This window comes from Pongo pygmaeus, chromosome 19 (assembly GCF_028885625.2).
Source record: "Pongo pygmaeus isolate AG05252 chromosome 19, NHGRI_mPonPyg2-v2.0_pri, whole genome shotgun sequence".
NCBI classification, from domain to species: domain Eukaryota; kingdom Metazoa; phylum Chordata; class Mammalia; order Primates; family Hominidae; genus Pongo; species Pongo pygmaeus.
Window position 1 is genome coordinate 17,876,635 of NC_072392.2, and position 12,574 is coordinate 17,889,208.

At 48.4% G+C, this 12,574-nt stretch overlaps 1 protein-coding gene across 3 annotated transcripts in view; it reads left to right on the top strand.

Annotated features, from left to right (window-relative positions):
• Window positions 1-12,574, top strand: part of SHMT1 (serine hydroxymethyltransferase 1) — a 34,454-nt gene that overhangs the window by 6,595 nt on the left and 15,285 nt on the right. For all 3 annotated transcript variants that reach the window (XM_054459166.2, XM_054459168.2, XM_054459165.2), the window contains 4 exons: window positions 1,044-1,158; window positions 4,167-4,312; window positions 8,925-9,040; window positions 9,702-9,862. In XM_054459166.2, coding sequence (XP_054315141.1) covers window positions 1,063-1,158; window positions 4,167-4,312; window positions 8,925-9,040; window positions 9,702-9,862 — 519 coding nt within the window. In that variant the 5' untranslated portion in view covers window positions 1,044-1,062. The remainder of the gene's footprint in view (window positions 1-1,043; window positions 1,159-4,166; window positions 4,313-8,924; window positions 9,041-9,701; window positions 9,863-12,574) is intronic.

A 12,574-nucleotide genomic window follows, 5' to 3' on the forward strand; every position in this document is an offset into this window, starting at 1 on the left:
CCAAAGTGCTGGGATTACAGGCGTGAGCCACCGTGCCCGGCCGGAAAATATTCTTCATGTATAGCAGTGTTGGGTACCGCAGGAGATTTTTTAAAAAGTAGCACTCAGTCCTTACCTTCAAGGAATTTAGTTTAGTTGTGGGAAATAAGCTATACCCATGAGAAGTTTGGCTGAGAGGAGGCGGAGTTGGGCTCCCTGCAGGTGGGGAGGAGGGTCAGTTCTCATTTCTGAGGGAGCTGAGCTAACGTCTGCAGTTCAGAAAGGAACCAGAAGTTCCACACGGTGGTTTTGCAATAGAACATGCTCGTGTTTACCAAGCAATTCTGAGGGAAAGGCTAAATAAAGTGTTAGTTTAGCAACTTGACAGAACTAACAGGTTGTGATGAGCTTTGATTCAATGTAATGCTGGGGCCGGGCATGGTGGCTCACGCCTGTAATCCCAGCACTTTGGGAGGCCAAGGCAGGCGGATCACTTGAGAGGAGTTCAAGACCAGCCTGACCAACGTGGTAAAACTCCATCTCTATGAAAAATACACAAATTAGCCAGGCGTAGTGGCGCACGCCTGTAGTCCCAGCTACTCGGGAGGCTGAGGCAGGAGAATCACTTGAACCCAGGAGGCGGAGATTGCAGCGAGCCAAGATCACGCCATTGCCTGGGTGACAGAGTGAGAGTCTTGTCTCAAAAAAATAAAAATAAATAGGTGGGGCGCGGTGGCTGACGCCTGTAATCCCAGCACTTTGGGAAGCTGACATGGGCGGATGACAGGGTTAGGAGATTGAGACCATCCTGGCTAACACAGTGAAACCTTGTCTCTACTAAAAATACAAAAAATTAGCCGGCATGGTGGCATGCGCCTGTAGTCAGAAGATTGAGGCAGGAGAATCTCTTCAACCTGGGAGGCGGAGGTTGCAGTGAGCCGAGATCACGCCACTGCACTCCAGCCTGGGCAACAAAAACTACATCTCAAAAATAAATAAAAAATAAATAAAATTTAAAAATAAATTTAATTCTGGAAGCTACACGTTTTTTCCATTTTTTTTAGGCAGCTTCGAACCAGTGCAATGACGATGCCAGTCAACGGGGCCCACAAGGATGCTGACCTGTGGTCCTCACATGACAAGATGCTGGCACAGCCCCTCAAAGACAGTGATGTTGAGGTGAGATTTGTGGGGTCTTCACAGATGTTTTTATGTTGGAGGCCTTCATTTAAATCTCTAGTTCTAATTACAGATTAATTAGGGATAGACTTGAAATGAGTATTATCCTGCTGGATTTAGAGGTGGTGGCAGACAAAATGGCTACAAATCCTTTGAGGGTAAATTTAAAGATTGCTGGGTTTCTTCAAAGTGTGGACCACTGTGCAGGGTGCTCTGGAGGCAAGCAGAGAAGGGGGAGAGGTCACTGACAGTTGACCCTTTCCTGACTAGTTCACAGGGAATATAGATCTATCTAGACATCTGGAAGCACCTTTATTTTATTTTATTTTACTTGTTTGTTTATTTTTTTGAGACAGAATTTCACTCTTGTTGCCCAGGCTGGAATGCAATGGCGTGATCTTGGCTCACTGCAACCTCTACCTCCTGGGTTCAAGGGATTCTCCAGCCTCAGCCTCCTGACTAGCTGGGATTGCAGGCACCCACCACCATGCCCGGCTAATTTTTTTTTTTTTTTTTTTTTTGAGACAGAGTCTCGCTCTGTCGCCCAGGCTGGAGTGCAGTGGCGTGATCTCGGCTCACTGCAAGTTCCACTACCCAGGTTCATGCCATTCTCCTGCCTCAGCCTCCCGAGTAGCTGGGACTACAGGTGCCTGCCACCACACCCGGCTAATTTTTTGTATTTTTTAGTAGAGATGGGGTTTCATCATGTTAGCCAGGATGGTCTCGATCTCCTGACCTCGTGATCCACCCACCTCGGCCTCCCAAAGTGCTGGGATTACAGACGTGAGCCACTGCACCCGGCCTTTTTTTTTTTTTTTTTTTGAGATATAGTCTTGCTCTGTTGTTCAGGCTGGAGTGCAGTGACGCGATCTCGGGTCACTGCAAGCTCCATCTCCCGGGTTCATGCCATTCTCCTGCCTTAGCCTCCCGAGTAGCTGGGACTACAGGTGCCAGCCACCACGTCCCGGCTAATTTTTTGTATTTTTTTTTTTTAGTAGAGACAGGATTTCACCGTGTTAGCCAGGATGGTCTCAATCTCCTGACCTCGTGATCGCCCGCCTTGGCCTCTCAAAGTGCTGGGATTACAGGCATGAGCCACTGTGCCTGGCCTAATTTTTGTATTTTTAGTAGAGATGGGATTTCGCCATGTTGGCCAGGGTGGTCTGAAACTCCTGACCTCAGTTGATCCACCAGCCTTGGCATCCCAAAATGCTGGGATTACAGGCATGAGCCACTGCCCCTGGCCTTAATTGTTTTTATAAAAGCTTTATTGAGCTATCACTCATTTGCCATACAATTTAGTGCTTTTTAGTATATTTATAGTCAATTTTAGAACATTTTTATCCCCCTAGAAAGAAACCTTGAACCCATTAGCAGTCAACTCAAACTCCCCAACCCTAGTCAATCACTCATCTACTTTCTGTCTCTATGAATTTGTTGAAATATCTTTTCTTTTCATTTTTGAGACAGGGTCTCACTCTGTCACTCAGGCTGGAATGCAGTGCCGTGATCTTGCCTCAGCTCACTGCAGCCTCCACCTCCTGGGCTCAAGTGATCCTTCCACTTTGGCCTCCTGAGTCACTGGGACTACAAGTGCACGCCACCACAGCTGCCTAATTTTTTGTGTTTTTGGTAGAGACCGGGTTTCACCATGTTGCCCAGGCTGGTCTTGAACTCCTGGGCTCAATAAATCAACCTGCCTTAGTCTCGTGAAGTGCCGAGATTACAGGTGTGAGCCATCGCACCTGGCGTAAAGCATCTTTTCTTTTTTTTTTTTTTTGAGACAGAGTCTCGCTTTGTCGCCCAGGCTGGCGTGCAGTGACGCAATCTCAGCTCACTGCAACCTCCACCTCCCAGGTTCACGCCATTCTCCTGCCTCAGCCTCCCAAGCAGCTGGGACTATAAGCGCCCACCACCACGCTCGGCTAATTTTTTGTATTTTTAGTAGAGACGGGGTTTCGCTGTGTTAGCCAGGATGGTCTCGATCTCCTGACCTCGTGATCCACCTGTCTCGGCCTCCCAAAGTGCTGGGATTACAGGCATGAGCCACTGCGCCCGGCCTAAAGCATCTTTTCTTTTAAGGAAGAGGAACGAGGAATAAGGTTCAGGGAGGGAGAAACTTGGTGAAATGTAGGAATAAAAATAACGGGATGGTGGTGTTAAAAATTAGGTGGGACACTTAATGATAACTTTCTCTTCAATCATTTTGTTTTTCTTTTTTTGAGATGAAGTCTCGCTTTTGTTTCCCAGGCTGGAGTGCGATGGCGCGATCTCGGCTCACTGCATCCTCCACCTCCCAGGTTCAAGCGATTCTCCTGCCTCGGCCCCCCGAGTAGCTGAGATTATAGGCGCCTACCACCACACCTGTCTAAGTTTTGTTTTTTTGTTTGTTTGTTTGTTTGTTTTTGAGACAGAGTTTCGTTCTTGTCGCCCAGGCTGGAGTGCAATGGCGTGATCTCGGCTCACTGCAACCTCCGCCTCCCGGGTTCAAGCGATTCTCCTGCCTCAGCCTCCTGAGTAGCTGGGATTACAGGCATGCACCACCACGCCTGGCTAATTTTGTATTTTTTAGTAGAGACGGGGGTTTCTCCATGTTGGTCAAGCTGCTCTCGAACTCCCGACCTCAGGTGATCTGCCCGCCTCGGCCTCCCAAAGTGCTGGGATTACAGGTGTGAGCCACCACGCCCAGCCAAGTTTTGTATTTTAGTAGAGATGAGGTTTCACCATGTTGGCCAGGCTGGTCTAGAACTCCTGACCTCAGGTGATCCACCAGCCTCGGCCTCCCAAAGTGCCGGGATTACAGTCGTGAGCCACCGCGCCTGGCTATCATTTTGTTTTTCTTAATTCATTGATTAGTGCTTTCTCAGATACTAAAACCTTTGAGGAGGATTCATTCTATTCCTTAATGTGAAAGAGTGTCTTTTCCCTTTAGGAGGTTGTAATTTGGATCAGAGCAAAATTTTAAACTAAAATTTCCAAATATCAAGCATCTGTTTTCTTCTCATAAGGTTTACAACATCATTAAGAAGGAGAGTAACCGGCAGAGGGTTGGATTGGAGCTGATTGCCTCGGAGAATTTCGCCAGCCGAGCAGTTTTGGAGGCCCTAGGCTCTTGCTTAAATAACAAATACTCTGAGGGGTACCCGGGCCAGAGGTATGTGAATCTCTTCAAAGGCCTGGTTCTGACACAGTCATAGGGAGTACTCAATCACCCTAGGACCTAAACAATTTGGAAATTTCAGAAAACAACAAGCTTCCCAACTGTAGGATTTCTGTTCCACGCCTGCTCTCTGACAGAACTCTTTTATTCCTAGCATGTGGTCACACTGAAGAGCTCAGCGCAGGTGTACTCAGGGGCACATTTCACAGTTCTTTGGGGGCTTTCTAGAAAAATAGGCCGGTTTGTAAGGAGTATTGAGCCACTGGACTGGTGTGTGGCCTCTGTCTAGAAAAGGTCAGTGTCATCTGAGGGATGCTGCAGAAGGTGGCTGTTGCCATGTGAGTCATCGAGTCTGTATTGGAAATGGTGTGGAAGTAGAGGCTGAATCTGGGTTACTGAAAACCGTTTCTGCATTATAAATGTTGGATTTACACATGCAGTGGCTTTCAGTTGACTCTTTCACCCTCAGAATTACGGTGTTATGTTCGTTTTTGTTTTTTACAGTCATCATCAGGCAAAGAAAATAAATTACAGAATTAGACATGGCTTTTGCAAATGTGTGCATTTTTGTCCCAAAGGAAACAGAAAGGTCACCCTTGGAGAAGGAATTGCCATTCTGTCCTGAGATGGCCCTGAAGCTCTATGTGGCAGACTGAGAATCAAGTTGAAGGCATTGTCTTTCTCCTATTGTGAATAACTAACTTTTGCATTGTGCCAAGAATTCACCAGGTGTTTTCTTTCTTTCTCTCTCTCCTTTCTTTTTCTTTTTCCTTCCTTTCTTTCTTCTTTCAGACTAAGGTATTTTGTTAACATCAGGTGTTTTGTTTTTTTTTTTTCCTTTTTGAGACATGGTCTGTCTCTCACCCAGGCTGAAGTGCAGTGGTGTGATCAAGGTTCACTGCAGCCTTGGCCTCCTGGACCCAAGCCATCCTCCCACCTCAGCCTCCTGAGTCACTGGGACTACAGGCACACACCACCACACCCAGCTAGTTTTTTGTAGAGACAGAGTTTCACCATGTTGGCCAGGCTGATCTCCATCTCCTGAGCTCAAGCAATCCACCTGCCTTGGCCTCCCAGAATGCTAGGATTAGAGCTGTGAGCCACTGCACCCGGTCCACACCAGGTGTTTTCAAAACTAATATTTCATTCGATTCTCACAGCAATGTATCGAGCAAGGGGTGATGTTTTCTACATTTTTAAGAAGGGGACTGAGTGTGGTGGCTCACCCCTGTAATCCCGGTGCTTTAAGAGGCCAGGGCAGAGGATCATTTGAGGCTAGGAATTTGAGACCAGCCTGGGCAATATAGTGAGATGCTGTCTCCAAAACAAAATTTAAAAATTAGCCAGGCATGGTGGCATGCGCCTGTAGTCTCAGCTACTCAAGAGACTGAGATGGAGTATTGCTTGAGCCCAGGAGATCAAAGGCTGCAGTGAGCTGTGATTTTGCCAGTGCACTCCAGCTGGGGTGACAGAATGAGACCCTGTTTCTAAATTTAAAAAAACCCCAAAAACCACAACTTAAATAGAAGTGTAATTACGTCGTTTATTCGTGTTAAAGGGCTTTTTTTTTTTTTTTTTTTTTTACACACACGGAGTATCGCTCTGTCACGAGGCTGGAGTGCAGTGGCACAATCTCAGCTCACTGCAACCTCCACCTCCCAGGTTCAAGCGATTCTCCTGCTTCAGCCTCCCAAGTAGCTGGGACTATAGGCGTGTGCCACCATGCCTGACTAATTTTTTTTTTTTTTTTTTTTTTTTTTTTTGTATTTTTAGTAGAGACGGGATTTCACCATGTTGGCCAGGCTGGTCTCGATCTCCTGACCTCGTGATCCACCTGCCTCGGTCTCCCAAAGTGTTGGGATTACAGGTGTGAGCCACTGTGCCCAGCCAATTAAAGGGCTCTTTTAAAAGGTAATTATTGGCCAGGTGCGGTAGCTCACTCTGTAATCCCAGTACTTTGAGAGGCCGAGTTGGGTGGATCACGAGGTCAGGAGATTGAGACCATCCTGGCTAACACGCTGAAACCCCGTCTCTACTAAAAAAAAATACAAAAAAATTAGCCGGGCGTGGTGGCTGGTGCCTGTAGTCCCAGCTACTCGGGAGGCTGAGGTAGGAGAATGGTGTGAACCTGGGAGGCGGAGTTTGCAGTGAGCCGAGATCGCGCCACTGCACTCCAGCCTGGGTGACAGAGCGATACTCCGTCTCAAAAAAAACAATAAAAATAAAAATAAAAGGTAATTATTACATGTTTTCATTATCATATTTTGTTAATATAATTTAATATTAATCTATCTTTGGAACATTATTTATAATCAAAGGCAATATTTGAAAACAATAGGCAAGGCGTGGTGGTTCACACCTGTAATCCCAGCACTTCGGGAGGCTGAGGCAGGTGGATCACCTGAGGTCAGGAGTTCGAGACCAGCCTGGCCAACATGTCGAAACCCCATCTCTACTAAAAATACAAAAATTAGCTAGGTGTGGAGGTGCATGCCTGTAATCCCAGCTACTCTGGAGGCTGAGGTAGGAGAATCACTTGAACTTAGGAGGCGGAGGTTGCAGTGAGCCGAGATCGCACCACTGTACTCCAGCCTGGGAGACAGAGCAAGACTCCATCTCAGAAAAAAAAAAAGAAAGCAATGTTGACCTAACATTAACGACTTTGCTTGATACAAACCTAAAAACAAAGTTCTGGGTTTAAAAAAAATGTTATGTATGTATGAATAAATGAATGACAGGGTCTCGTTGTCTTGCCCAGGCTGGAGTGCAGTGGTGCAGTCTCGACTCATTGCAGCCCCAAACTCCTGGGTTCAAGTAATCCTGCTGCCTCAGCCTCTCTGTAGCTAGGACTACAGGTGCGTGCCACCACACCAGGCTAATTTTTAATAGACACGAGGTCTTGCTATGTTGCCCAGGCTGGTTTCAAACTCCTGGCCTCAAGCAGTCTTCCCACCTTAGCCTTCCATATTACTAGGATTACAGGTGTGAGCTACCACATCTGGCCTATTTATTATTTATTTATTTTTATTTTTTTGAGACAGAGTTTTGCTCTTGTTGCCCAGGGTGGAGTGCAATGGTGCAATCTCGGCTCACTGCAACCTCCGCCTCCCAGGTTCAAGCAATTCTCCTGCCTCAGCCTCCTTAATAGCTGGGAATACAGGCATGCACCACCATGCCTGGCTAATTTTGTATTTTTAGTAGAGATGGGGTTTCTCCATGTTGGTCAGGCTGGTCTCGAACTCCTGACCTCAGGTGATCCACCCACCTCGGCCTCTCAAAGTGCTGAGATTACAAATGTGAGCCACCACGCCAGGCCCGGTCTATTTATTTTTTTTAGAGATAGGGTCTCACTCTATTGCTCCAGCTGAAGTGCAGTAGTACAATCAAAGCTCACTGCAGTCTCCAATCCTGGGTTCAAGTGATCCTCCCACCTCAGCCTTCCAAGTAGCTAGGACTATAGGTGCAAGCCACTACACTTAGCTCATTTTTAACATTTTTTGTAGACCTGAGATCTCACTATGTTGCCTAGCTGGTCTTGAACTCCTGGCCTCAAGCAGTTCTCCCACCTCAGCCTTCCAAATCTCTGAGATTACAGACATGAGCCATTGCATGTAGTTACTTTAAATTTTTTATTTTATTTTTTTGAGACTGAGTCTTGCTGGGATGCCCAGGCTGGAGTGCAGTGAGGCGATCTCGGCTTACTGCAACCTCCACCTCCTGGGTTCAAGCGATTCTCCTGCCTCAGCCTCCCTAGCAGCTGGGATTACAGTCGCCCGCCACCACTCTCGGCTAATTTTTGTATTTTTAGTAGAGACGGGGTTTCACCATATTGGCCAGGCTGGTCTGGAACTCCTGACCTCAGGTAATCTGCCCACCTTGGCCTCCCAAAGTGCTGGGATTACAGGCGTGAGCCACCGCACCCGGCCTAAGCTTGACTACTTTAGGGACCTCATAAAAGTTGAATCATACAGTGCTTGTCTTTTGGTGACTGGTTTGTTTCACTTAGCATAATGTTCTCAGGCTCATCCCTGTTGTATTAGTAGCATGTGATAGGATTTCTTTCCTTTTTCTTTTCTTTTTTTTTTTTTGAGACAGGGTCCAGGCTGGAGTCCAGTGGCATGATCACAACTCACTGCAGCCTTTACCTCCTGGGCCCAAGTGAATCTTCCCTTCTCAGCCTTCCAAGTAGCTGGGACTATGGGCACACACCACAACACCTGGCTAATTTTTGAAATTTTTTGTAGAGATGGGGGTATTGCTGTATTGCCCAGGCTGGTCTCAAACTCCTGGGCTCAAGCAATCCTCCTGCCTTGGCTCCTCAAAGTGCTGGGATTATAGGTGTGAGCCACCTCTCCAGGCCAAAATCCCCTCTTTTTATAGATACTTGCTCCAAGTTGGACAGCTGATTTGGTCTCTTGACTGTAGATTCCAGAGGCATTGATGGACACTTGATCATGCTGGCTTCAGCATCTGCATGTTAACAAGCTCTCCTCATTACTTCTCTCCACTTTAGTTTCACTGTCCCACCCCTAAACTTCTTTGGTCTCTGTGAAGCACAGAGTTTCCGGGTCTGAGTGGATCTAAGTCTCCTGCTCTCCTCCCACAGATACTATGGCGGAACTGAGTTTATTGATGAACTGGAGACCCTCTGTCAGAAGCGAGCCCTGCAGGCCTATAAGCTGGACCCACAGTGCTGGGGGGTCAACGTCCAGCCCTACTCAGGTGATTGTCTCATCCATATGGCCTGGTGCAGCCTCTTCATGTGCATCCCCCAGGGCCGACATGCACTAAGAAGAGTCCTAAGATGGACTGCCATAGGCTGGGCCCGGTGGCTCACGCCTATAATCCCAGCACTTTGGGAGGCAGAGGCAGGCAGACCACCTGAGGCCGGGAGTTCAAGACCAGCCTGACCAGCATGGAGAAACCTGGTCTCTACTAAAAATACAAAAATTAGCTGGGTGTAGGGGCACATGCCTGTAATCCCAGCTACTTGGAGGCTGAGGCAGGAGAATTGCTTGAACCCGGGAGGCGGAGGTTGCAGTGAGCCGAGATCGTACCATTGCACTCCAGCCTGGGCAACAAGAGCGAAACTCCGTCTCAAAAAAAAAAAAAAAAAGAAGAAGAACTGCCATAAATAAAAGATAAGTCACACATCCCTCTGCATTGCCCTTGGGCTCCCAGCTCTGTACCCCCTCCCAGGCAGTGCCCTCTCTCTGAACTTCACCTCTCAAGTCTGGTGGTGAAGGGGCACCTCCTGGAGCTCAGGGAAGGCATGAGGCCTGTTCTCACCACTCCTGGGTGAAGGCTTAGTGGCCAAGGTCCCAGATGCCGCTTGGTACCTTGGTTAGAAATGATCGTGTCTCCTCCGGTCCACTCATTTCAGGCTCCCCTGCAAACTTCGCTGTGTACACTGCCCTGGTGGAACCCCATGGGCGCATCATGGGCCTGGACCTGCCGGATGGGGGCCACCTGACCCATGGGTTCATGACAGACAAGAAGAAAATCTCTGCCACATCCATCTTCTTTGAATCTATGCCCTATAAGGTAAGCATGTGTTTCTCTCCTAGCTTTTATTTCCTTGGGAAACCTCTGATGCTTGGCTGTGCCTGTAGGGATAAGTTTGGTTTATGTGTCACTACAGGAAGTCCCCACCTTGAACCGTTTTTAATTTCCTTGTGGTGGGGACTCCTCAGGCTTTCAGGACCCACTGGGGCAGCTGGGATGGAGAGACAAGGGTCTGAGCTGAGGCCACAGGGAAAGCAGTGAGGGAGGTCACTATTGAGGAGAGTTCAGATGAGGCAGGGGCAGTGGCAACTGCTGGGAATAACAACCCTGGGGAATAGCAACCAGGTCACTACAGATGGACCCCAGCAACAGCCACCACCTCTGCAGCTCTGCCCTCACTGGTGACATCTCTGCTCGGAGCCCCTGTGGGCCAGCAGCAGCACAAGGATGCAGTAGCTACAGGCATGGCAACGTCCCCAGCTCCAGCACCAAAACCAGCAGCCTGGCACCATCCACAGCCACAGTCCTCCATGGCCACGTTAGGGCTAGCCCCTGCCTGTGTATAGTGGCTACAGAGGAACAGACAGTGGTTTGACTTAGGACGTTCAACTTCAGGATAGTGCAAAAGTGACATGCGTTATTAGCTGTACTTCAAGCCCCCCATACGACCATTCTGCTTTTCAGTTTCAGTACAGTATTCAGTAGATTACATGAGATAGTCAACACCGTATTATAAAATAAGCTTTGTGTTTGACTGTCTTGCCCAGTGGAGGGTACCACAGTGTTCTCAGCATATTTAAGGTAGGCCAGGCTAGGTTGTGATGTTCGGTAGGTTAGGTATATTACATGCATTTTTGACTTTATGATATTTTCAGCTTAAAGATGAGTTTATTGGAATGTAACCCCATAAGTTGAGGAGCACCTGTATAGCTCAGGTGTACACCCCATTGCCATTGCTACCCCACTGCACATACCTGATAACGCAGCCAGCCCAGCAGTGGAACCAACACCATCAGAACCAGTGCCGAGGGCTGCCTCTAGGGTGTGCTGGGCCCCAGGCAAATATTTGTTTTGCATGGGACCCTGTCTGTATAAACAGTTGGGTCAAAAAATGCCTGTAAGATGCGTGGGCTTATTCAGGCATGGTGATTTATCTATAAAGATGAAAGATAATGGGGAGAAGAGGTAACTTGCTTATTCTTTTAGTGTTCAGTGTTGGTGATTCTTTCTAGTGTCCAGGAACCATCTTTTCATGTTCTTTATTAATAAATGTGCCATTCCTGCTTAGTTTCATGTTTGTTACCATGAAAAAAAGTAGCACTGCATCTTTCTGCTTGGCTGGCATTGCATGGTCTTGGGTGCGTGCTGTCCGTGGTTCTGTGTGTACTCAGCCTTTGTCTCAGTGCTGGTGATTGCACGTGCGCTCTTTTTTGCAGTCATTTCTTTTCACAGAACGCCTAGGTGTTTGCAGTCACAGATCTCCTCATTGGCCAAGGCCAGCCTTGAAGCTAGATTTTGAAACATGTTACAATAGTAACAAAATAGTTTGTCTTGGCTGGGCTCGGTGGCTCACGCCTGTAATCCCAGCACTTTGGGAAGCTGAGGTGGGCAGATCACCTGAGGTCAGGAGTTTGAAACCAGCCTGGCCAACATGTTCAAACCCTGTCTCTACTAAAAATACAAAAAATTCCCCGGGTGTGGTGGTGCACACCCGTAGTTCCAGCTACTCAGGAGGCTGGGGTGGGATAATTGCTTGAACCTGGGAGGCGGAGGGTGCAGTGAGCCAAGATCACTCCATTGCACTCCAGAGTGGGTGACAAGAGTGAAACTCCATCTCAAAAAAAAATAAATAAATAAAAAGGGCCAGGCACAGTTGCTCATGCTTGTAATCCCAGCACTTTGGGAGGCTGAGGCAGGCGGATCATGAGGTCGGGAGTTTGAGACCAGCCTGGTCAACACAGTGAAACCCCGTCTCTACTAAAAATACATGGTGGTGCGCTCCTGTAATCCCAGCACTTTGGGAGGCTGAGGTGGGCGGATCATCCGAGGTCAGGAATTCGAGACCAGCCTGGCCAATATGGTGAAACCCTTCTCTACTAAAAATACAGAAATTAGCCGGACATGGTGGTGGACACCTGTAATCCTAGCTACTCAGGAGGCTGAGGCAGGAGAACCACTTAAACCTGGGAGGCAGAGGTTGTAGTGAGCCAAGACTGCACCAGTGCACTCCAGCCTAGGTGACAGAGCAAGACTCCATCTCCAAAAAAAAAAAGAAAGAATCTGCATCCCGCATCCAGTTCCCTCCAGCCACCCCCGTCTTTGATGTACATTGTGCAGGCTGCAGTCTTTTGGGTGCAGTGAGGGGACCCACCTCAGGATGGGCATGGAGAGGTGGGGCCTGGGACCCTGGCCAGCTTGGGCGGCAGGAGGTGCAGCTCACCCACTGTGGGGGTGATTTGACTCCTGCCCTTGGTGGACAGGAGGAGGAGACAGACCTTACTGGCATTCACCAGCAGCCAGAGGCAGCTCACCTCCACCCCACCGGGCTGCAGAGTTGGAGGTCGGGGGTGTTCCAGGGTCACTGCCCTGCCCAGCCTTCACCAGACCTTCTGCCTCCACTTTCAGCCCCTGCCCCCTTCCACAGCAAGAGCCCCACGCAGAGCCAGGCTAGAGCAACAGCAACATTAACCTTCTATTTTGTGTTTTTGGCCCATCCCCACTGTGACTCGAGAATTCCTCCCTGTCCCTGGT